General features: G+C 42.1%; 1 protein-coding gene across 4 annotated transcripts in view; it reads left to right on the plus strand.

Moving 5' to 3' along the window:
* reep3b (receptor accessory protein 3b) overlaps positions 1-22,395 on the plus strand; it is a 33,344-nt gene extending 10,949 nt beyond the window's left edge. For all 4 annotated transcript variants that reach the window (XM_014410064.3, XM_014410063.3, XM_076887175.1 and 1 more), the window contains 6 exons: positions 6,093-6,169; positions 6,901-7,021; positions 7,116-7,229; positions 13,687-13,849; positions 20,285-20,418; positions 20,545-22,395. In XM_014410064.3, the coding sequence (XP_014265550.1) occupies positions 6,093-6,169; positions 6,901-7,021; positions 7,116-7,229; positions 13,687-13,849; positions 20,285-20,418; positions 20,545-20,616 (681 nt within the window). In that variant the 3' untranslated portion in view covers positions 20,617-22,395. The remainder of the gene's footprint in view (positions 1-6,092; positions 6,170-6,900; positions 7,022-7,115; positions 7,230-13,686; positions 13,850-20,284; positions 20,419-20,544) is intronic.
* Positions 22,396-22,751: the final 356 nt, after the last annotated feature.

Genomic DNA, 22,751 nt, shown 5'->3' on the forward strand with positions numbered 1-22,751 from the left:
CCTGAATGGTGATATTAACTCAGAGATGATATGTGCAGTACAGTAATAGACTATGTTGGACTAATGCAGAGCAGGCTGTGTATCCACTGTTAGTGACATTGACTGCACAGCCCCTTTTCCATCAGTACCTACTGGGATCGACTCGGTATGGTGTGCCACAGTTTTCCATTAGGTCATAGTACCTGGTACCAGGTGTGGGTTTTTTTTTAAATAAAGTACCTGCTTGCCCCGGGGTTCCAGGCGATCCAAGCAGGCACTAAAATGTGAGGTCATCAGACTGCATGCCACTGATTGGCTGGTCAGTAGCGTCACTCGGTGAGTCACGGACAGTGTCTCCTTCATGAAAATTAAAATGGCCATTTTTGAAACTCTGCATTGAATGAAATGGCAAAAACCCCCAACAAAAACAAGGCCATGATCTTTGAGAGTGACGAAACGCCACGGGCCAAACACCAGGTACTGTGTCGACGTCCAACTTTGTTGTAGCGTTCGTGTCGCATATTAATTACATTGCAGGATGCTCGGGCGTGTTGCTATGACAACAACCTCGTTAGGTAGTACTGGATTGGGCGACCAGTCAATCCGTGGGGAGTTGATCCGAGGAGGTACTGATGGAAAAAGGAGCTCGTGTCACATTTTTCTACATTCAGGCTGCTGATGCTGTTTATTTTGACTTGACAACTTCCACTCGTTACACAACAGCATCTTTGTGCTGGTTAGCGGTGTGAAAGCAGCCAGCGCTCATGATGTTCTCCCGTATACATTCTCCTATTTACTGACCACTTTATTAGGTATGAATCGATCATTCAGTGTGCCTCTGTCTGACTTCAGAACTGCTTCATGACTGCATCGACGCAGATTCAGCGAGGTGATGGAAGCAGTCCTCAGAAATGTAGAAATGGATTTCTACAATGGCGGACCTTTAACTTGACTCTCTGCAGTGTTTACATGCTTACATATACAACACAGTTTCAGTCCCTCCACACAAAGGGCTCAGTTCTGCTTCTCTGCGCCATCTTTGTTTACTCTTTCCCACCCAGGCTTCTAGACTTCTGATTGGCCAACATTTCTACACGGTTAGGAATATATCGCCACCTGTTGCTTTGGCATGTTCCTAGCAGCGTTTTCCTTCGTTTTTGCATTTACGTGTGGGCGGGATTAAAAAAAAAAAAAGAAAGCGGTAAATCTGTTTTCAAAAGTACCCGTGTACGTGTGGACGTAGCCTGAACCTCAGTTTGAACTTAAGCAAGCCGACTTGCTTAACTGTTAAATCTATTGGTAGATTAATAGTTCTTTTGAAGTGAGTTATTTCTCCCCTGTGCCATTAGAGGACTTTAGAGTCACCCTGCCTACCAAAGCTCACTTTCATCTGTGATTACAGTCCTCCATCCTTTGAAATATTTTCTTCTCTGTCAGTTTTAAAAATGCGTTTGATGGTTCGAATGATTTGATCTTTCATCTCGATTCAGACATTCTTGTCCTTGTCTTAGGGACTAGCCCCTCTGGTAGATACCAACTTGCTTTCTTTAAGTCTTTTGCAGAATGTTAAACAGGTCTTGGGACTGATTACACATTTGAAGCACGGCTGGATGCATATAGACGATATGCCCTAGAGGTGTTTTGGCTAAGGAGTCGGGTGATGTAACTAATACCAGTGAGAGTGACATTCCAGTCTGCTGAGTTAGTAACACATTCACATACAGCTTTAACACACCCTGTCTCAGACTGCTGCGTCTTTCACCCACTTACTTTATCCTTATCTGCTCTTCTTGTTAGACCTCTGCTTTTACTTTGCTTTTGCAGAGGTTCATAAAGGAATGGTTGGAAATGAAGATCAGTACTGTTTCTTGTTTCATGAAGCAAGCTGTACTTAAGCTGACCAGGAGAAATACTTTGTGTGCAGCGCAGCAGCTATTCTGCGTCTCGTTGCTGCTTGTTTGTAGCTGCAGCTCACCCTGCAGAGGTTACTCCAGTTCATGACAAACTTGAAACAGATTCAAGTCCCAGCCTTCTTCTTTGTTCACTGCTTATGAAAACGTGCACGTACCATTGCGCTCACTGACTGATGTTAGTGATGTCGCTCAGTTTCCAGCAGCGTTGTAGTCGGAGTTGTCCATCCATGTACAGTCGACCACACTCAGTTGTAGATAAACAGGTCTGAGATCAGCCGTGTGTATCCCTGCCATGATTGAGCAGGCCTGTCTGCTCCACCATGTGAGTACATACAACATATCTTTTGCAGTGTGTTTTGGAAAACTTAAGCTGTTGTGCATCAAATGCTTTCCAGATGGTGTTTCCTGATTTAAATTTCCATTAATTTTGACAAAATCTCTAACACGGTGGATTGGACTCTGTGGTTTACAGATGGCTGTAGACGCTGTACTTTCAGAAAGGTTTGTGTTAGGTGGCTACAAAAACCCAAACAGTCCTCCGGTACAAGGACTGAACTGTAAATGAGTATGAAAAACAGCCAATAACCAAATAACAGCTTTCAAAGACCTCCAGAAAGCTTGGAGAGCTGTTGCTCAAGACCACTTAAATCATTTTAAGAAGGTCTGGGATGAAATGAAGGATGACTAAAGACCTGAGCACATGAGATGTTGCTTTATGGTGCTTCAGTGGGGCCAGTATATCGGCCAGTATCAGCTATTTGCCAGTTCAGCGTATCTGCACTTTTGATGGCTGATCAATGAACATAGTAAAGCAGAGATGTGACAGATGGCCTTAAATCATGTTGCATGGTTTTAAGCAACTTACCTTTTGGCAGCATGTGTTTGGAATACCACCAAAAGAAATCAGCTGATCCAAGTATAGTCTGGCAGAGTGTAAACAAGTAATCCACAAATCTCATAACTAACTACATACATCAGATTCTTCTTAATCCCTAGATATCAGCGTATTGATCGAGTGGTGCCCTGTCAGCACTGCTTGGTGAGGTGGGGAGAAAAACCTCTGGGAGAAGCTCCAGCACAGGTCATGAGAGAGAGAGAACTTTTTAGCACCGATGTAAAAGAAAAAGCTGCAGTCGCTGTCTGTGCTTCACTTACAGGCTTTTCAACCAGTCAGCGTTCTTTGGACTGAATGTCATTGCCAACATGCTGGAGCCTTTTCGGAGGATTGAACTCAAAACCGCCATAAAGCCTCCGTATAAGGAATCATAGTTTGTCTGCAAAGCCCAAGAACTAAATAAATTAAGACCAAACATTATGAGCGATGCAAACACACTTTAAATAAAAGCTTGTTAGTCTCTGCAGCTGAGGAACATAAGATGTGGGTCAGTGCTTGAGAAAAGTGTTGTGATGCTCTGTGTGCACCTTAGAAGTTTGGTATGATAGATGACAGATGACAATTTGATGACTAATCGATAAAACTTTAGTGTTTCTTTCATTTAGTCAGGATGCAAGTTTGCTCAAAATTCTTTGAGTTTGTTTCAGAGGCACAACTGAAGCTCGGGTGGTCGTAACTGTTGCCCACCTTTTAGCATTTTACCTCTTGGCTGTAAGCGTGGGTGTTATCACACAGTGGGGCTGGCAGTGTGGAGCATCTACTAGGAGGCTGAGGTGTCGGGCCACCAGAATTTTGATCCAAGTTTAACCTTAGCAGTAGTGGCTGTGCAAGTCTAATGTAATGTTTCTTCTCCCCACCCCCCCTGGAAGGCAGTTATTCAAAGACAGGGTCAGTAAATGTCTACTGTAGCCCCAGGAAGCTAAAAGGCTGGTGTATAGGTTACATCTTAATGTCCTTTGTACTGATAAAATGAATGAAGGAGGAAAGGAGCAAATATTCTATCAGAAATGGAAAGCAGAAGGAAGCTGGGAGCTGAAATGTCTGAAGCAGAGGGAGACTGAACGTATAAATTAAACCTCTCAGTGTCAGCTCACTCTTTACATTTAGTGTGAGTGTGAGAGATGGGTGAATGTGTTTCCCTGTTGTTTCTCTTTCAAACACACTCTCACAGAGATGAGTGAAGTAATGTCATTAAAAACGATGAGAAGTCTTGGCTGACTTTCCATAATCTGCATTTTTTGATCTTGGATGTTTTTCATGGTGAACAGCTGTTCAGCATGACGGAGTGGTAGCTGAAAACCCCCCTCTGTGGGCAAATGGGACACAATTAAGCATCACTTATTTACTCACACACACCTACTGCTTGGTTTAACATGGAAATCCAGTCAGACGGGACTGGAAAGCCGTCAAAGAGGGACGAAGGAAGCCAGACCGCCGGGGGGGGGGGGGGGGACCTTTGTCTAAGGAGCTTGGAAAGAAAAGCGTCTGGACTTCTTTAAGTTGCTTGAAGACGTTTCACCTTTCATCCGAGAAGCTTCTTCAGTTCTAAGGGCAAATGACCTTAGAACTTAGACCTTAGAAGAAGCTTCTTTGACTACGATGACCTGGATGACTGAGAACCTTCACAGACGTCCTCAACCTTTGTTTCACTGCTGCCAGCCTGCGAAGGAGGCAGAGGCTTAGAGAAAGAACAACATCATTTAAAAACGAGTTTATTAGCTCAAAGCTGTCCACTGGGGTTCGTGACCATGTTCGCTTGTTACACCAGTGTGGAGCAGGGTTCTTAGTAGAATAACTTTTGAATGCTCTGCTCAGTCAAAGCTGAGGTGGTTGATCATCAAAAATGATCAATTCTACCCATTTTCAAAATGCAGCTTTTTAGAAGCACCCATTATGCCTCAGGGCATGTAATGTAAGTCAAAAGAAACCCCAAGTATGTCACGTTGTGGGCATTACTATGCTATAAACGTCTTCTACTGAAGGACGCTGTCACAAATACAGGAAGTGTGCCTGTGTTTATTACACAAAGTGATGCACTCTGGGTCGATGATGCAAAATGGTGGCACTCCAGAGCCGCTTATTATAACTAACTAACTCTAACTGTTCAGAGCTACGCTTCCACTACTGTAGATATATTCATAGGACATCTGTTTACCACACACCGGCACATCTGTATATATGTAGCATATCTTTATATTTGTTCATAGTACACCTGTATATCTGCCCGTCTGCACAGATAGAACATCTGTGTGCTGTACAGATCACCTGTATTCATCTCTACTCGACTTATCTGGATATGCTCTGCTCTTATTGCACTTGCTGCTCTTGCAGTCTGCATCTAATCAGAAGTGTGTTTTGTTACTCTGTATTCATTCATGTGCAATGACAATAAAGTGGAATCCTAATCCCGACAGACCAGAATATACAAAATATGAGCTGCTTTTGGTTTTAACTTCCTGTGCGCAGGAAACGAGAGATGCAGTATGAATCCTCACGGCTATGGAGGGCCAGGAGTGACAAAATGAATTAATTAAATACACAAATTAAGTAATTAATTAAATGTGTCATTAATTAATTAAAAATTGGAATTGATTGAATGAATAAATCTATCAATAATTAATTAAAGGCACGATCATTCCATTTAAAACATTGAATTATTTATTTCCTATTTTATTAATGACACGTTTAATTAATTATATAATTGCTTAATTATTTACACATTTAATTATTCCGGTTTTTAATGACGTATTTATGTCATTCATTTTGGCAGTCCTGGCCCTGTGGCTGTTCATGAATGAATTTCAGCCCATCAAAGTCAGGGGCGGGGTTAGTGCTGAAGTCACACCCATTGCTTTGGGCTGCTGCGAGGCTGTATTATAAACTGTGATATGAGTCTGTAGGTGCTCGTATCCTTCTTGCCTTCAGTCGTATTAGTTTCCTTCTGGAAGTGTGTGATGTGTTTCATAGTTTCTAACAGTGAAACGTAACGTGACATAAAAAAGCACGCCCCACACAATCAGATGTTAATCTGATTTTATTTTTATTTTAGTAAATCTCAAAAATCCTAACAGACAGAGGTGCTTAGATTACAGTTGAATTAAAACAAACGGATGATGTCATCATTTCTTCATGATCAGCATGCTGGTTCAGACGCTGCTGCTCTCGGTGGACATGCTCCCTCTCTGTCCTCCTCGTATAACAAAGATTTTTAATGTTAGTGTTAATATTAGTAATGTTAAGAGGTGATGCATGGTTTAATGCTCAGCCAGCCTTTTAAACGATGATTCATGTCTCTCTGCCTGTAGGTGCGATGGATGATGTACTGGATTGTATTTGCCCTCTACACTGTCGTGGAGACGATCACTGACCTAACACTGGCATGGTGAGTTTGCCATGAATGTTAAACACAAACGCAGTGAATCAAACATTATGTAAACCTCGTGAACTCACATGTCGTACAGATACATCTACACTGACTGTGTGAGTGGAAGAAGTTGTTTTCCTCGCTACCCTGAATAATAATGATAGAAATGTACTCTTTCCTAGTGTAACTAGAATAAACTTGTGGTAATGTGGATGTGCACTGTGTAGGAACAGAGTCACATTTGCAGGAACTTCAGGTCGAGTTTCAGTGATTTTATGAATCTCTCATGTGGCAACATTTAGCTCGAAGGAACAATGTAACGATTTTGAGGAATTGATGGAGAACGATGTTTTTTTTTTACAGATGTTATATGCAGTTAAACTTTAAAACGCTGACATTTCTAAAACCAATGAGAAGTTTTTGAATATTTATTATTACTCATTAATAAGAGAAAATAATTTCTTACCCGGTTACTCGATTAATCGATAGAATATTCGATAGATTAGTCCATTAATAAAATAATCGATACCTGCAGCCCTACAGCTGATGTTTTATCAGACAGTCACAGAAAGTGCTGGAACATGTCGGTGCAGTCCAAAAAACCATAATAAACCTTCAGAGCTGTGTGCAACAAAAACTTGACAACAGGAGTGGGAGTGGGTGCATATCTCTTAACCTGTTTTTCTGCAGTGGAAAGCATCATTATGTACCATGGGTTAAACTTACCGTGTGTGTGTCTCCATATCCAGGTTTCCTCTCTACTACGAGCTAAAGATAGCTTTTGTGGTCTGGCTGCTGTCCCCTTACACCAGAGGAGCAAGTCTTATTTACAGGAAGTGTCTGCATCCTTTGCTGTCCTCCAGAGAAAGGGTACATTCATCCGTACATCCACGTGTAATGCAGGTCACACTGCTTTGTGCCCAGTTCAACTGTGTTCTAAAATGTAATTGTTGTCTTCCTTTAGGAAATAGATGAGTACATTGTGCAGGCCAAAGAGAGAAGCTATGAGACCATGGTGAACTTTGGCAAGCAGGGCCTGAGCATTGCAGCCACCGCTGCGGTCACTGCAGCCGTCAAGGCAAGTTATTCTTTTTTTAATTTTTCACGTGAGTGCACTACAGTTTTATGTTAGATAGCATGGCTAAGTCAGTTTTCATCTTCTTTCTCACTATGTTGCTACAGAGTAGGGCTGTGCGATATGACCAAAATCTCATATCCCGATATAAGACGTCTATCGTCCGATAACGATATAAATCACAAAAATGTAACATTTTCTGTAAAGTCTGTGAATCTCGGGCAGCTCGACTTGTGTGAAGTGTTTCCTGCTGGGCGTCGTGTAGCTGGAGCAGAGTGTTTTAACGATGCATGAAACGATACATTTTTAGACATAAGTTGTAACGGCGCCGTTTTCTTTGAGTATTTATTACACGGCGTGCTGCGAGGAAAAGCCCGTTCTAACGTTTGAGTCTAAGATCTATTTTTTAGCACCTGGCGTCTTTTTTACTTCTCATCCGTAAATAATCTGCTCTTTCACGTGATTCAGTTTATTTTGAAAGGTCTCAACAGGATCTTGAGCTTTATTGTGAAAGGTTTAAGTGGAACATAAACAAACGGACACACGATGCTGTTACCGTCGTTGTTGCTAACGACAACGCATAAAAACAGGTGCTTGTCCGTCTGTAGTGTGGTTATATTAAATATAAGAGAAAGAGAAAACTTTAAGAAATGAACATAGCCTCTACAGTGACATCAGAACCATGAACAAATATTGCTGTAAACAGTTTATTTTGCGACACTACGAAACAAACAATAGCGTAAAATGAAACGATAGATGTTTTTATATCGTCATCCGATACATATCGTTATATCGAACAGCCCTACTACAGAGGAATAAAATACCAGTCTGCGGCTTCAGCTCTCTTTGCTTGCAACAGCTTCCTTTGTCTGTGTTCTACAGTAGCGCCTGTGGGCACTGAATGTCCTTATTTAGCGTGCTAAATCAGACGTAAGAGCATACAGACCAGGGGTCGGCAACCTGCGGCTCTTTAGTCCTTACAGTGCGGCTCCGCGTGGTTTGGGAAAATAAATTAGAAGTGTTTAGATGAAGTGTATTTTATTTATATTAGTTCTTTTTTAACTTGTAGTTCTAAATTGGAAGATTATTGTGATATTGAAATATAAAAATAAAATTCTATTATTTTTTTCATCGCTCAAAATAAGCGTCACACTCGTGGAAGCTGAAACGGCGTGCATTTATCGAGACTTTCAGCCCCACGTAGGCCAGTTATGGACCTTCGGATCCACATTATGTCAGCAGCTCCACCGTGAACTATGTTAAAACAAACACGCTCACGCCCCACAGACGACAGCTTACAGTCCTGTAAAGATAAAGTGACTTCGTACAGCCCCGACCTGCAGACGCTGTGCGCAGAGGTTCAGGAGCAGAAGTCCCGTTGTAAACATATCACGGCAGACCCGACGATGTTTGCATGAACGCGCTTTTCAGCATCTCTTTGTTGACCACCTTACACACAGTTGCTGACACATACAGCCGGCTGTAGCTTTGCAGCTCACAGCCCCACACATACCACCAGACGTTAAGGCGGCAAGGCCTGATTGCGGGTGCAGCTCAGGTGCGTCCGCCTCCCCTGCAGCGGCGCTGCAGACCACGCCCCGCCACACGCATTAACCAGGTAAAATACATATTTAGGCAGAATTTTGCAAATATATATTTTTCATTTTTTAGCAGCATAGTGCTTATTTCCCCAGTTATTTATTAAAAGTCAGGTCAAGGCTCCAAAAGCACAAAGGTGATATGAGGGGGGCGGCTCACAGCAGTTTTTGTTTGCTGGATTATTTTAGTTCAGCTTTTGTTGTATTTCTTTAAGAGTTCAAAATGTGTTCATTACATGAATAAAATGTAGTTTTCTCTGTAGCACTTCATGGATGTCATAAGCAACACGCCTTAGTTGTTCACACAAAGCATAAAGGTAAAAAACAATATACACAGTGTTATCTTCATTTTAGATGTCAACAAGTATTTTCTTTTGCGTGGAAACCGGCTCCAAATGGCTCTTTGGGTGTTGAGGTTGCTGACCCCGATATAGACAGTCACTGTGGCATTGGTGCATGACTGAGTGCATAGGAGATGAATCGATAGCCTGTACGAGATCTTCACTTGACGATGTGTCTGATAGCCTTTGCACATGCTCACACATCCTCTGTGCATGTCTGTGCCTCAGATGGTCTTCCTGCAGAGCCAGTATAAATAAATGACATTTGAACTGGTTTCTTCAGCATTTCTTGAATACCTGAGTGATTCAGATACGCCCAGTTGATCTCACGCTTCACAGCACCTGAGCAGTGGGGATGCACTACAAAGAAAAAGCGAATGGTGTCAGGTTAGATCCACAGTAGTACAGCAGTATTTAACTGTGAGACACTACAAAACAGTGAACCCCTGTAACAAATTAATAACTGCTCACATTATTATTATTATTATGATGCTGATGATGATCAAGGATTAGTCTGGTATTAAGTAATTTTATTTGTTTATGGGAGCAGCTGAAAGCAGCTTTATTAAGCAAGACTGAACAATTGAAGCCCATGTTCAGAAATGGAGGAATAATGACTAACTAGTACATTATTAATGATTAATAGTATGTAGTTATTATAATATCGAACTATAATACAATTCTATTGTGTGTTTGTGTGTGTAAATAAATAAAGACTCAGAATTAATCTGAATTGATTGGACCGCTCAGCCAGGATTTAGCAGGTGCAAAGTTCAAGTATCAGAAAATGTTAACATTATGTTAGGATGGTCTCTGTTAGTGTTACTATAAGATGACATTAGCTATGTTACCTTAGCCTAAGCATTTATCCAGTGCTTGCTAACACTTTAGCCTGTGGAGCGGTGTCGGCCGTGTCAAACTAAACAACTTGAATGTTGTTAATGAGTTCAAACTGAAGGAAGTTGAGTTCTTGAGTGGTATTTCCACGACTGCATTGAACAAGGTTCTGCTGACCGTGCTACCCATCGACTCTGAATGGAGTTTTTAACAGGCCATACTTCATTTAAGCGTAACTGAAGTTCTTCAGTGGGATTAGTTTGTGGCTGACTTCAGCTGAGTAACAGTGTTATGTTCTGTTTTAGAGAAAGAGCACCTGCTTTTTCACATAATGAACGAGGTCAGGTGTGCATATTCTAACACAAAGAGGCAGCACTCAGCAGGATCAACGACAGGTCTGGTTGTTTTTGTGTCCTTGCTGTGTCAGTGCAGCCTCCTGTCTCCACTTACCTGAAACACCCTGTTAATCAAAGCGATGCCTCTGTCACTGCCCTGCATCTCACTTCTCTCTCGCTGCCTCACTTTGAGTCTCCTATGGTTCCTCCTTGACATGAAGATCTTCTTACATATTTCATCTTTGTGTTCCCCGTTTGTCTTTACAGTCTCTCTTCTTTTCTCCGCATGCATGTTTTGTCATCACAGGGTTAGTAGCAGTTTTTCATTTCTTTAAAATAGGCTTGCATCTTACTAGGAATTTGATTGACCTTGGCTTTTACAGTAAAACCATCTGAAATGCACATAAAATCAATCTGTCTGAAATGTTTTAGCTGAGCCTAGAGCTGTGGTTAGACATGCAAACCTGGCACCTACACCACATGTACCTGCTGTCACAGACTGAGAAGAAAAGACATTTCAGAGCTTTTCCTCCGTCCAGTTTACAGTTCAAAGCTGCTTCTTTGTCCATCTCACAGCATGGGACCAAGATTCAATAAATGAAGTCATAGCAAACAAAGTAAAATCTAAAATGTGTTGTAATGTGGAAGCTTGCAGTCCTGGCTGGTTTGGTAACCAACCAGTTTACCAAATGAGTATTACAGCTCGCAGTGCTCCTTTTTGTGAGATGTGTCTGTATCCACACTGATAATTGATAAAACATTTGCATTGCTCTTGGTAACTACGGGACTGAAGAACTTATTGCTAATAAGATCACATAAACATAGTTTAGCTTTGAACAGGTAATGAAGGTCACATCACAGCAGATTAGATCCGAGTACTTTCTAACCATCATCTAGGCAACTCTTGGTTAACAATTTGCTAGTTTTAAGCAGATGCAAACAATATAAACAGGGACTATTTTGATGTTCCTGTCACTGCTATCCGGATGGTGCAGACACGCAGTAAACATGCATTTAAGTTGAAAACACTGTAGTATGAAAATGTAGCATCATTGACCCGAAATGTAAGCAGAATAATTGCTTCACTGTATTATTGTTAACTCGGAGTGCCCCAGAGAAACCCAACCACTGTCCTCCTCTGTGGTTGTGTTTTTAAGAATTTGCTGATTGCAAGTGTAACAAACTCGACTAAATATGAGTTGATATTGTGTGTTTGTTGGTCATCAGCATGCAGGGTTGTGAATGTTTTGGATCCTGGGGGAACACTGCAGATCTCAGCTGGACGTTTGCTTTTGAGATGATGTTTTCTGCATCTGCACCAACTTGCCTCCTGTCTTCCCTCTGACGTTTGTTTCTTTTCTGTCTGCACTAACATCCTTGTGTCTTCAGGGTTTCGGTGGTTCAGCAGGCTGCTCTGGGAGGTAAAAACCAGTCAGTGTAAGCAGCATGGACAGAATGTTCTGTTTCGTACAGCTCAGCATCCACCCTTTGATTATCGTCTGTGTCCAGACCTGCTGCTTGAGAACATCAGTTTTAATTTGATTCTTCTTTTTGGTTTTGGTTTTGACATGGACTTGGTGGTGTTGCAGATACATGTCACTCATTATTTACGACACTGTTTGTTTTTCATTGTATGTCCCTTAATGTGTTTGACATTAATTTCATTGTTACAGCAGCATGCCGGGGCTTTATGTTTACAAACAACAAACAAAAAGAAATTAAGAATTATGTATCAAAACCTTCTAAATCACAAAGCTCTAAGAATAATAATAAATGAGCTTACATTGGTGCTACAGGGTGAAAATGTCCCTGTGAATGTCTGACTTCATCATTTTGTTCGTATTAGCGTTTACCTGTAATAGCCCAAATATACTGCTGTACATTACAACAATACCCCCCCCCTGCTGTTCATGTTCTTTGTGAAGTGTTTCCGTGGTAACATCTTCATCATCATTCAGTAGCATCCCTGATCTGAATGTTTTCTGTACCTCGTTATTCACAGTTAGCGTATTCTTGTCATCATCAATTATTCGTTATATGTTTAATTGATTTAAGCTTTAATTCCCAGATCTGAAGCAGACGGTATCATTTAATCAATTCCATTAGGTATCATTTACACTAGTGGGTCTAGTTACAGTGGAAATGCAGCTTCAGAGTGCTGAAGCCTGTTGCTGTTGAAGCTGTGGTGCTGTGACTGTGGCTTTGGGCCTTGTTAATGACTCTGCACCCTCTCTGAGAGTCCAGTGTGGATGAGAGGCATCATGAAGGCAAACGAAGCCTGTTTCAGGCTTTATTTGTTCCTGAGGCTTGAAAAACAAGTGAACTAATCCTTTAATGCAGAAGGTTCCTTTCATGATGTCTCCCAGTATTTCATGTTTCTAAAAATACAGCAATGATGAAGGACAAACACAGATCGGCAGCACAACAAGAAATGAGTGTTGTGGAAAAACATGTAATGCTTCTTAAACTTTTTAATGTAAAAATGTTGTCACAGCAAAGTCATTTAAACGACATGTTTGCATTTCTGTGCTCCACCGTCGGTTTGTCTCACAGGTCTTTAAAGCTGCATGAAGCCCTGTACAGTAACAGCGCAGCAGTGCGGACTGAAGTTTAGTTTTCTCTAATGTAAATATTCTCTTCTTCATGTAAGATACTGATAGTCCAACATATGAACGATCTCCTCCACCTCCATACTTCAGTAAACTTGGATCTATTTCCAGAAGTGAAGGGTTGCTCAACAGCAGCTCACAGTGCTGTAGTTTGCAGTGTCTGTTTTTACTGTCAGATTTCTGCCGTTCCAATAATATCTGTCCTGTATTAATATATCATAGTGTTCCCAGTGAACTAGTAAAATCTGAACAGCTCAGTGTTGATATTAATCAGTCACAGCTACACGATGACATTCTGGATACAATGATGCATAAATATGTGGAATTATAATGCATCAAATTTGAATTGTAGCTGTTTAGATGTGACGTGTGTCTAAGGTACAGATAAGCAAAGAAATATTTCCAATTATACAAAATAGTTATTATGAGGATTTTGATTGGTGAGTAATGAACTCTAGATATCTGACACTAGTTGCAAGCACACAAATACGTCTGCTTTTAATTTAGACAAATTAAAGTCTACAGTGTCTGTTATAACAACTGATGGGATCAGGAACAGGACACCTGTATGACTGTAGCCATTCACGTGAAAGATGACTGCCACACCTGGAAACAAAAGCATCACCACATGATTCAGATTATTGATAAACTACAGGCTCTTTCTGTGATTGTAACACATCAGCACTGCTGATCTCTGAGATGTTTTTGTGGTGTAATGCTGAGTGTTGTGTGTGCTGCAGGGTCAGGGGGCCATTACTGAGAAGCTGCGCAGCCTGAGTATGCATGACCTCACACAGATAGACCAGCAGGACGACAGAGGAAACCAGCTGTACCAGTACAGCTCCCATTCTTCCAACCCTGCTGTCAGGAGGTCTCGCAGCAGTGACGCTCCGGATGGAGATGGTACACACACACTCACACACACTCGTGCGCTTCTCTCATAAACGTAACACAACTTCTCAATCACAACAATTCATGGTAAAGGAAACAGAAAGAGTAGAGCCGCTGCTGCTCCACATCGAAAGGAGCCAGCTGAGGTGGTTCAGGCATCTGACAAGGATGCCTCCTGGGCGAGGTGTTCCAGGCGTGTCCCACCGGGAGGAGGCCCCGGGGCAGACCCAGGACACGCTGGAGAGATTATATCTCTCGGCTGGCCTGGGAACGCCTTGGTGTTCCCCCGGATAAGCTGGAGGAGGTGGCTGGGGAGAGGGAGGGCTGGGCCTCTTTGCTTAGGCTGCTGCCCCCGCGACCCGGCCCCGGACAAAGCGGATGAAGATGGATGGATGGATGGAAACAGAAAGAGAAAACAGTTCGTAAACAGAAACCTAAAAGAATAAAATCTGTGATTAGAGGTTTGACTAGAACCCTGACAGCTGATTGATAACATGTTTGATATGGTAGCTTTTTCTAAACAATGCTAAGATGAGATTTCCAGCCAAAGGTCAGTCCTTCGTGGTGGATGAAGGTGGCGTCGTTCTGTCTGTCACTGGTTCTCGCCACAGTCTCCATGACAACTACAAAACGTCTCGTATCTGAGGAAGCCTGCTGGGGTTTGGAGCTTTGCAGTGAGCCGGTGACTGGACCTTTATGTTCCCCCTGAAAAGTGTCTCCCTGCTGTGCACAGTTCAAAACCAACCAGGACCCTGAAGAGCCTGAGCTCAGCGTTTAGACTGTTGTGTGAGCAACGATGTGCGCAGTGAGCACATGTGCTCAACACTCAGTCATGTAAGCACATGCAAACCTCACACATGCCATGAAGGGATGAATCCCAAACATGACTCCTGGAAAGATATCAGTGAAACTCTTTCCAGTGATATTACGTTTTTATTTTATTATGAGTTTGGCAAAAAACGCCAAAGCAGTAATCCATGAAGACTGACGCTGGTGATGAATGAGAGAACATTATTTTATTACAATGTTGACTAATAATAATTAAGAATAATGACAACCATCATAAATAATGATGATGATGATGATGATGGTCAGAAGAGAACAATAAGGCACACATGAGCAGGACTTTGTTAGACAGCTACATTGTTACCTTTGCACTTCTCTGTGTGTGTTTGTCCTCAGCGTGATGACAACTGCAGGCTGGTTGGAGTGTGAGATGACTTCCCAGCAGACACAGGGGATGAGATAAGGCTGTGTGGGATGCCAGTGGAATGTCAAACAAACACACACACACACACACACACACACACACACACACACACAGCAAGTAGGTGAGGTGTGGAAAGAGACAGAACGGGGGGTGAGATGAAGGAGGCGAGGACAAAGATGAATGGAGATGTAGAGACGGATGGGTGGATGTAAGGGAGAAAGGCTGCTACACAGCATCAGGATACTGAGAGACTGTATTATGTATTCAGCTCAGACGACGAGGAGGAGCTACAGAGAGATGAAGACGGAGATGTTTATGCCTAACAACTCTCTTTTGTGTGTGCTCCTCGCTGCCTCTGAGGCTTCATATGTCTGTCATCCTTTTAACAGACTTAAAAATGACTGGTGATGATGCACATTAGGGCTGTTCAATATAACGGTGTATATCTGATGACGATATGAAAACGTCTATCGTTTAATATTACTATCGTTTGTTTTGTGGTGTCACAAAATAAACTGTTTATGGTTTATTTTCTCATGGTTTTGATGGTCGCTATAGTGACTGTATTAATTTCTTAAGGTTCTCTCTTTCGCTTATATTTAAAATAACCACACTACGGACAGATAAGCGACTGTTTTTACGCGTTGTCGTTAGCCACAGCAATGGTAAACCCTGCATTTGGCTCCGCTTGTTTATTTTCCACATAAACCTTTCACAATAAAGCTGAAGATCCTGTTGAGATTTTTCAAAATAAACTGAAGTGATGACAAACAGAAGGACCAGTGAAAACGAGGGGCTACCTCTGTAGCATGGACATGGTTTGGTTATGAAAAGTCTGACACGGACCAGAAAAGCGTACTGAGGTCCCCACCTCAGACTCAAACACGACAAACCTCTACCACCCACGCAAGGATCACGTGAAACAGTGTGGAGAGAGTTTACGGATGAGAAGCAACGAAGAGCCGTCAGGTGCTCAACATAAACCTTAGACTAAACGTTAGAGCAGGCCTTTCCCCGCAGCACGCCGTCTGATAAATACTCACAAAGAAAATGACGGCCGTTATAAGTTATGTGTAAAAATATATAGTTTCATGCATCAGTCAAAACATTCAGCTCCAGGTACACGACGCCCGGCTGGAAATACTTCAGCTGCCCGAGATTCACAGAATTGAAAATGTTTTTGTGATTTCTATCGTTGTCGGGACGATAAATGTCTAATATCAGGATATGAGATTGTGGTCAAAGGGCACAGCCCTACTGCACACTCATTTTACTATTAACAGATCTGATGCTTAATAAATCCTGCATAGAACCTTTGTGTTGTTACGACCACGTGTGGATGAGACGCACGGAGTCGGGGATGTAGAGGTGAATGAGCTTGAATACCTTGAGCCATAGTTTTCACGTGATTCGAGAGCTGCGGTACTGCGGCCCTTTGCCTTCCAGCCATCCTTTGAATATCTTTGAGTTTACCTTAAGCAAAATACCAGACAGTTGCTGTGTGAGACGTACTAATCAGCCTTTACTTAAAGCTGCCACGAGAGCGTCGAGTACGGTACCAGCACGTGAACACACCTCCCCTAACCCTGCGTTATAGGCTCGCACCAATCCCTGCTTCTCCACAGCGACCCGGCTGTCAGTGGCGGCTCATGTAAACTATAGGAACAGTTTACCCGACATCGGGTGACAAACGAGAACACTACCAGAGCTGGTCCTGCACTGTCCAAGTCAACAAAACATAAGATTTGTGGTAGTTTGTTTAAACCAGCTATGTAACACTTAATTTTGCTTTAACGATGAATAATACCTGTTTTCACCTTCTTCACATTGACCCACCCAGATGGAAAATGCATGTAGCTGTCCATACTTTGAAAGCTTTCAGTCCTGTGTTAAGAGCCTACACAGTATAAAAGATGGGTGGAGCTTCTGTGGCATCACCCACTGGTTTCCATTGTTGGAAGGATGCAAAGATATGGACGGGGAGGGATGGTTTGTGACTGTAAACTGTACACAAACTGTGTATGACCCAAAATAGTGACTGAGACCATAAGAAGCCAGGTTTTTCTCACTGACGTCTTCATGACTGGAAGTCTTTGTGTAACCATCGTCTTTATGGAAGAATGCAGGTTACAGAAGTCACAGCCTCGGTTTGTACTGTCTGTGGTTCTTTGCCACAAAAACACAATAGAAATAACAACAAGGTCGACAAGAAGAATTGAGGATGACATCATTGCTATGAAAATTGCTGTCAGTTAATTGAAGAGCAGGGAACATGTTCCACTGGACAGTCTACAGATCAGAGCACTGCTGAGGCATGGTGCACTGTTCTGGATCTGCACTGACCACAGGGTTAGGGTGTTTGATTCCCATGATGCACCCAGTGCATCATGGGAATCCCCAGCAGTCTACACCTATTGCAGCATAACTAAGGGAGGATTCAGGGTGACCTGGTCCAGCCCTAACTATATGCTTTAGGAAAAAGGAAAGTTTGAAGCTTTAAAAGTAGAGATAGTGTCTGTCTCCCGAATCCAAACTGGAAGCTGGTTCCTGAAAACTGAAGGCTCTGCAGGATGTTTCTGTGCGAGCGCCGGAGCCGTGCTGTGCAGTCGTGAGTGTCGTTCTCTGTCACAACACATGATGTGGTTTCTTCTTTCTGCTAGTAACTGATTGTGAGTGTGTTTGGTAACGATTCATTCATCCAGTCCAAATCAACTTTGTCGTCATACTAATATTCAAGTATAGTGCATACAGTTGATACAAGTAGGAGTGTGTATTGGCGAGAATCTGGCGATACAATATGTGTCACGATACAATATATTGGGATACTAAAAGCCAGACGATATTTGTGTTTGTGTTGATTGTATGAGAACTGTCAGGGGTTTAGACATTTGTTCAAAACACAAGTAAGAGAAATGAGACAACTGCAGACCGACTCAGAGAGTAATTAGAAAACGTGCGCACGGGTGAATGCCTCTGAGAAGACACACACACCGAGCACAGGCTCGCTTGCTTTATTTATAAGGCAAAAATGGGTTACATAGTACTTCCTCTTTTTAACTGTCAGGGAAGAGATTAAACATTAAATCAGCTTATCTGATCTTTCACACACTGGGATAAAAATACAGAAGTATATCATGCTTTATCTGACATCACAGACACTATAGGAAAAGAATGCATCATTATATCATGCTGTCAAACATCTCAGACACTTAGGTAAGGAATGCATCAGTTTTCCTTTAACAATAGACTTGATTAGGTAATTCTTCAACAATAGGTTTGGTTATGTGAAAATATATGAACACACAAAATATAAGGCATACTTGGTTAGAATATAAGGCCTACTTGATTATATTGTATTATAGAGATTTGGTTATAATGTAGAAAATCTCTAACAAGAACTCACAGTAAACAGTCCAAAGTGTTAAATGAGCTGTTAACTAAAACAGAGGGATACGTTTCACTCTCCAAGTTCAAAATGAATGGAGAAATGTCTTATCAGAAGATAAACAAAAACCACTTTACTGATAGAAGTAAACAATGTAACACTGAGGTCTTACTTAGTGAGTACTATCATTTTAAAATACTAATCCAAAAACTGCTCTCTGCAGCATCAAAAAGAAGCACTTTTATGTGACCTTAACATAAACAACTATACATGAAAAATGAAATTGCTTGAAGAATTCATCCAAGTAAACAATATAAAGTGCTAATAAAAGAAGCCCTGCCATGTCCACCAGTGGAACACTTTTTGTGCAACCTGAAAAGGAGTTTGTTCGTCTGTGACTGAAGGTTCCACGGATCAGTATGTGATGAGCTGTGATCTCGAAGTCCAAGCAGCTGTCTGCTGAGCTGGGAGTCCAGGACTGTCGCTGTGACTTCTTGGTACAACTTTGGAGAGCGATGTCTGCGATATGTTGTCCGGAGAAACGGTGTAACGGGGCTCCAGCGTTGTAATCATATCACCGAATCCTTTATTCTCTACTGCGCTCAGACAGCGCAAATAGAAACAAGTACCGACTGCGCTGGTTTTGTTGCACGAGTCAGTTGCTGGTAGTTTTAAGGTTAGCATTTGATGCTACGTTGCTATGGTACTCGTAAATTTGTGTTACCTGAGTATTTGACTGTGGCGGTGCAGATTTTACGGACTTCGTAGCTCTTGTCAAAGTTTTACTGCCTTGTTTTGTCCTAAATCCAAAAGAAGTCCACACATCTGCTTTGAAAGCTGCTGTGTCCTCTCCTCTTCTGTCATCAGTGAGCTAGCACAGTTTGCCACACGTCCGCTGGTCCACTTCTTAGGTTTGGTAAAATAGACGCTTCTACGGCACATCCAGTGTTATCGCGAGACCTTGTTTTTCCATCATAGTGAAAGCGGTAAACACTAGCGGCCGGAGTTTGAATTGCTACACATAAAAGAAATACACAGTAAATGCAAGTAAATTCTCAATAAAAAAGTCGATAACACTGCTTTTGAATATCGATTCAGTATCGTAACACGAAACATCGCAATATTCCAATGTATCGATATTTATCCCTGGATACAAGAGTGCGATAGTGTGAGGCAGTCCTGTCCATGATGTGATGTCCACGAGCTCGTAATGATAAGCTCAGTGCAGTGAAGCTGCAGATGTTATTAATAATGAGCTTGTGCTGTTGTGTGTTTATGACAGTGGAGCCAGAGAGAGGCGGCACTTCTGGTGTGTGCTGCCCTCTGCTGGGACACATGCGCCTCACAGTCATCGCTCACACTCTTCAGTGTTACAGTTTTCCTGTTGTTGGTCCTCACAGGACCTCACCAGTTTGTGATGGTTTTGTGTCTCGTTGTTGTTTTAGTATCGTTGTGTATTTGATTTGTGCTTCTGTTTCCTGTTTATATTACTGTACTGAATATTTCAGTTTGAGTGTGCTTATTGACTGTGGGCCCTTTTAATAGTAAGAACAGTATAAAAAGTCTTACGTTGAATTTGGTGATCATTGTTGAAACTCAGACGTGTTGGTCAGCACGGACGCCTCACAGCAGGAAGGTCCTGGGTTCAAATCCGGGCACTCCAGCTCCGCCCAGAGTCCCAAACATGCAACTCTGAGTCTGTCACAGCTGTGAATGTGAGCGTCTTAATCTCTGTGTGTTAGCACTGGGCACCTGTGCAGGGTGAACCTCTTAAGTGGAGGAGAACAGATGGATGCAAACATTGTGTGTCTTGGTGATTCCTGACGCGTCTGTATGTGTTTCTGTTCTCCAGAGTACTATTATGATCAGGAGGAAAGGACGGACGAAGAGGCCGAGCCAACCTTCTCTGAAGACGAGGCTGTGAGTCAGAAAGGACTGAGGCGATCGCAGAGCGTCAAACTGTCTCGATCCAGAGTTCGCAAAGACGTGAGTGTTCTGTTCCACTGAGTACGCACATTAGTGTGTCGATACATCCTTCTGCCACAGTCAGTAGTGCTGAATCTCTGGACTGCATGCACACTGATGAGTGTTTTTCTTAAACGTTGTCACCAGGCTCGTTACGGATCACTGAAGATTAAAGGCAAGAAGAGACCAGCGCTGAGCGCCGTTAACTACGGAGTCTGAAGACATTACTGCTGTCACATACATACACACAGCTGAGCAGGCTGCTGGTTGGTGGATGGTACTGTCAGCTTGTTTTTAGCTCTGACTTTTCACTCTGCTGAGCTCTTTGACGATCACCTTTCTGCTGACATATTTATTACACGCAGTGGCTCAAAGAGCGCTCGCTCTCAGCGAACACGGGCTGACTTTGTTGTGGGACGTGTGATTTGTTTCTTTCTTCGTTAGCATTGTAGACATGTTTCTATGTGTGTCTAGATTTTAGATGAGCTGTTGATTTGTTTGTAATTTTACAGGACACATGCCACCTAAGGCGTCCTCTGTGAGGAGTTCATAAAGTCATGCTTCACTAGTTTTCATGCTGTTGCATCACAGCATAACAGTAACCCCTCAACAGGCACAAGCTTTGGTTTCTCCACTATTGTCAACTTTTTGCATCAATGATTTTTCTTGTGCAAAAGACCAAAATCTCAAAGTTTGAGTGAACCTTCAACTATTGTGTGCTTGGCTGGAGTCACGTGACACTAATGGCTAACACTCATACTCTACATAGACATTTACATTACTTTTAAAATAGCTTGTTAAAAATCTTAATTAAAGCTTTATCAGGCAGTTGTTGTTAGAGCAGCAGAAGAAGGGCGAATGTCTAATAACACGTCTGTCTTATTAGCAAACATGAGCGAGCTGCACATTCAGCTACACAACAACAACACAGTTGTGTTACTAAGTGCATTCAGGAGTAAATCATCCTGATTTGGATTGAACTTCATTCCAACTTTCAGTGAAAAATCACTGTTCTCGTGGTGGAATATAAAATGTTGAACTTGCATTTAGAATAACCAAAGTTGTTTTTATTATATATGTTTTTATGATTTATTTAGCAGTTCAGCTTCAAACTCTATTCGAAAAGTTTGGCATTAGTTCTGCTTTTGCTGCCTTTTAGCTGTTTTACCTGCTCGTACCACTATTGTTGGAGTCTGGACTTGTGGCCTAATTGGTACCCACTTACAGTACCAGTGGAGAGCAATGTGAAAGCATGAACATTTGAGGAGAGCAGGCCTGACAGAGCTGATATTCAGACTCTTCTGTCGGGGGGAAACAACGTGAATAAGAGAGAGTGTCAGCACTTGTGCAGGCCTGCAGCTCCCACTCTTGATGATTATTTTCTGTTTTTTATTGGTGCACTTTGTACTGTGTCCCGATCACTCCCTGGTTGTAAATTTCAAGTCGTGTTTTGTGCTATTACTCAAGTTTTGCTTTCTGAATGGTGTTTTTTTTGTGAGGTGATCAAAAGGTGTTTTGTATGCAACCACATGTTTTGCACATATACCTCCTCTTATACTTTTTTATCTTTATGCTGTCCTTGCTTGTCATCTCAATTTTAATGTAACTAGCTGTGAGAGGATGCAGAGCACGAGGTGGCTGATGGATGCTGATAACAGCTGCTCGTAGCATTCGTTTCCTCGCACACTGCTGGTTGAGCGACGTTGTGATTTCTGCGTTTCTCTGGCAGAAACGATGTCGATGTGTCATCGTGCTCCTGGTTCAGCAGGTCGTCCTAAAGCAGAGGAATTTTCAGCCTGTTTTTATTTGCTTTGATGCAACAACAAGCCAAACGTATTCACATCAGCGGGTCCATGTAACCATTGTAACTGACTAATGATACCAAAGCTTTATGTATCCACACAAAGCACTGTGGCTGTATGACCTTTGTGGGGAAGATACCTGGTGTGTGGAGGTGTAATAAAAGAAAGTTTGTCTGACTGCAGTCAGGCCAACAGATCCTGTGGTCTGTCCATTATTATTCAGTTCTGAGAGTTTGCAGTGGATCTAATGTAGCGCCCATATTTCCTGTTCAAATCTTTGTGTGAGACTATGAAACAATACTGTACAGTGTTAATATTACAGAAGAACCGCAGGTGAAACAGACAATTCATTTTATTACAAAATTATACAAATGTATGAACTGTACTCCTGTGGTGTTGGGCGCTGTAACAGTACTCTGGCCCATGGTCATAATTCATATTTCAGTGTGTGGTGCCACTCGGGCTTTTTCAGGAGCAAAGTGTGGACAGATCATTTTTCATTTGCTACTATTACAGTTTTTCTCAGTTGCTTTGGTGCATTTCTCACAACAG

The sequence above is a fragment of the Maylandia zebra genome, linkage group LG8, assembly GCF_041146795.1.
Source record: "Maylandia zebra isolate NMK-2024a linkage group LG8, Mzebra_GT3a, whole genome shotgun sequence".
NCBI lineage: Eukaryota > Metazoa > Chordata > Actinopteri > Cichliformes > Cichlidae > Maylandia > Maylandia zebra.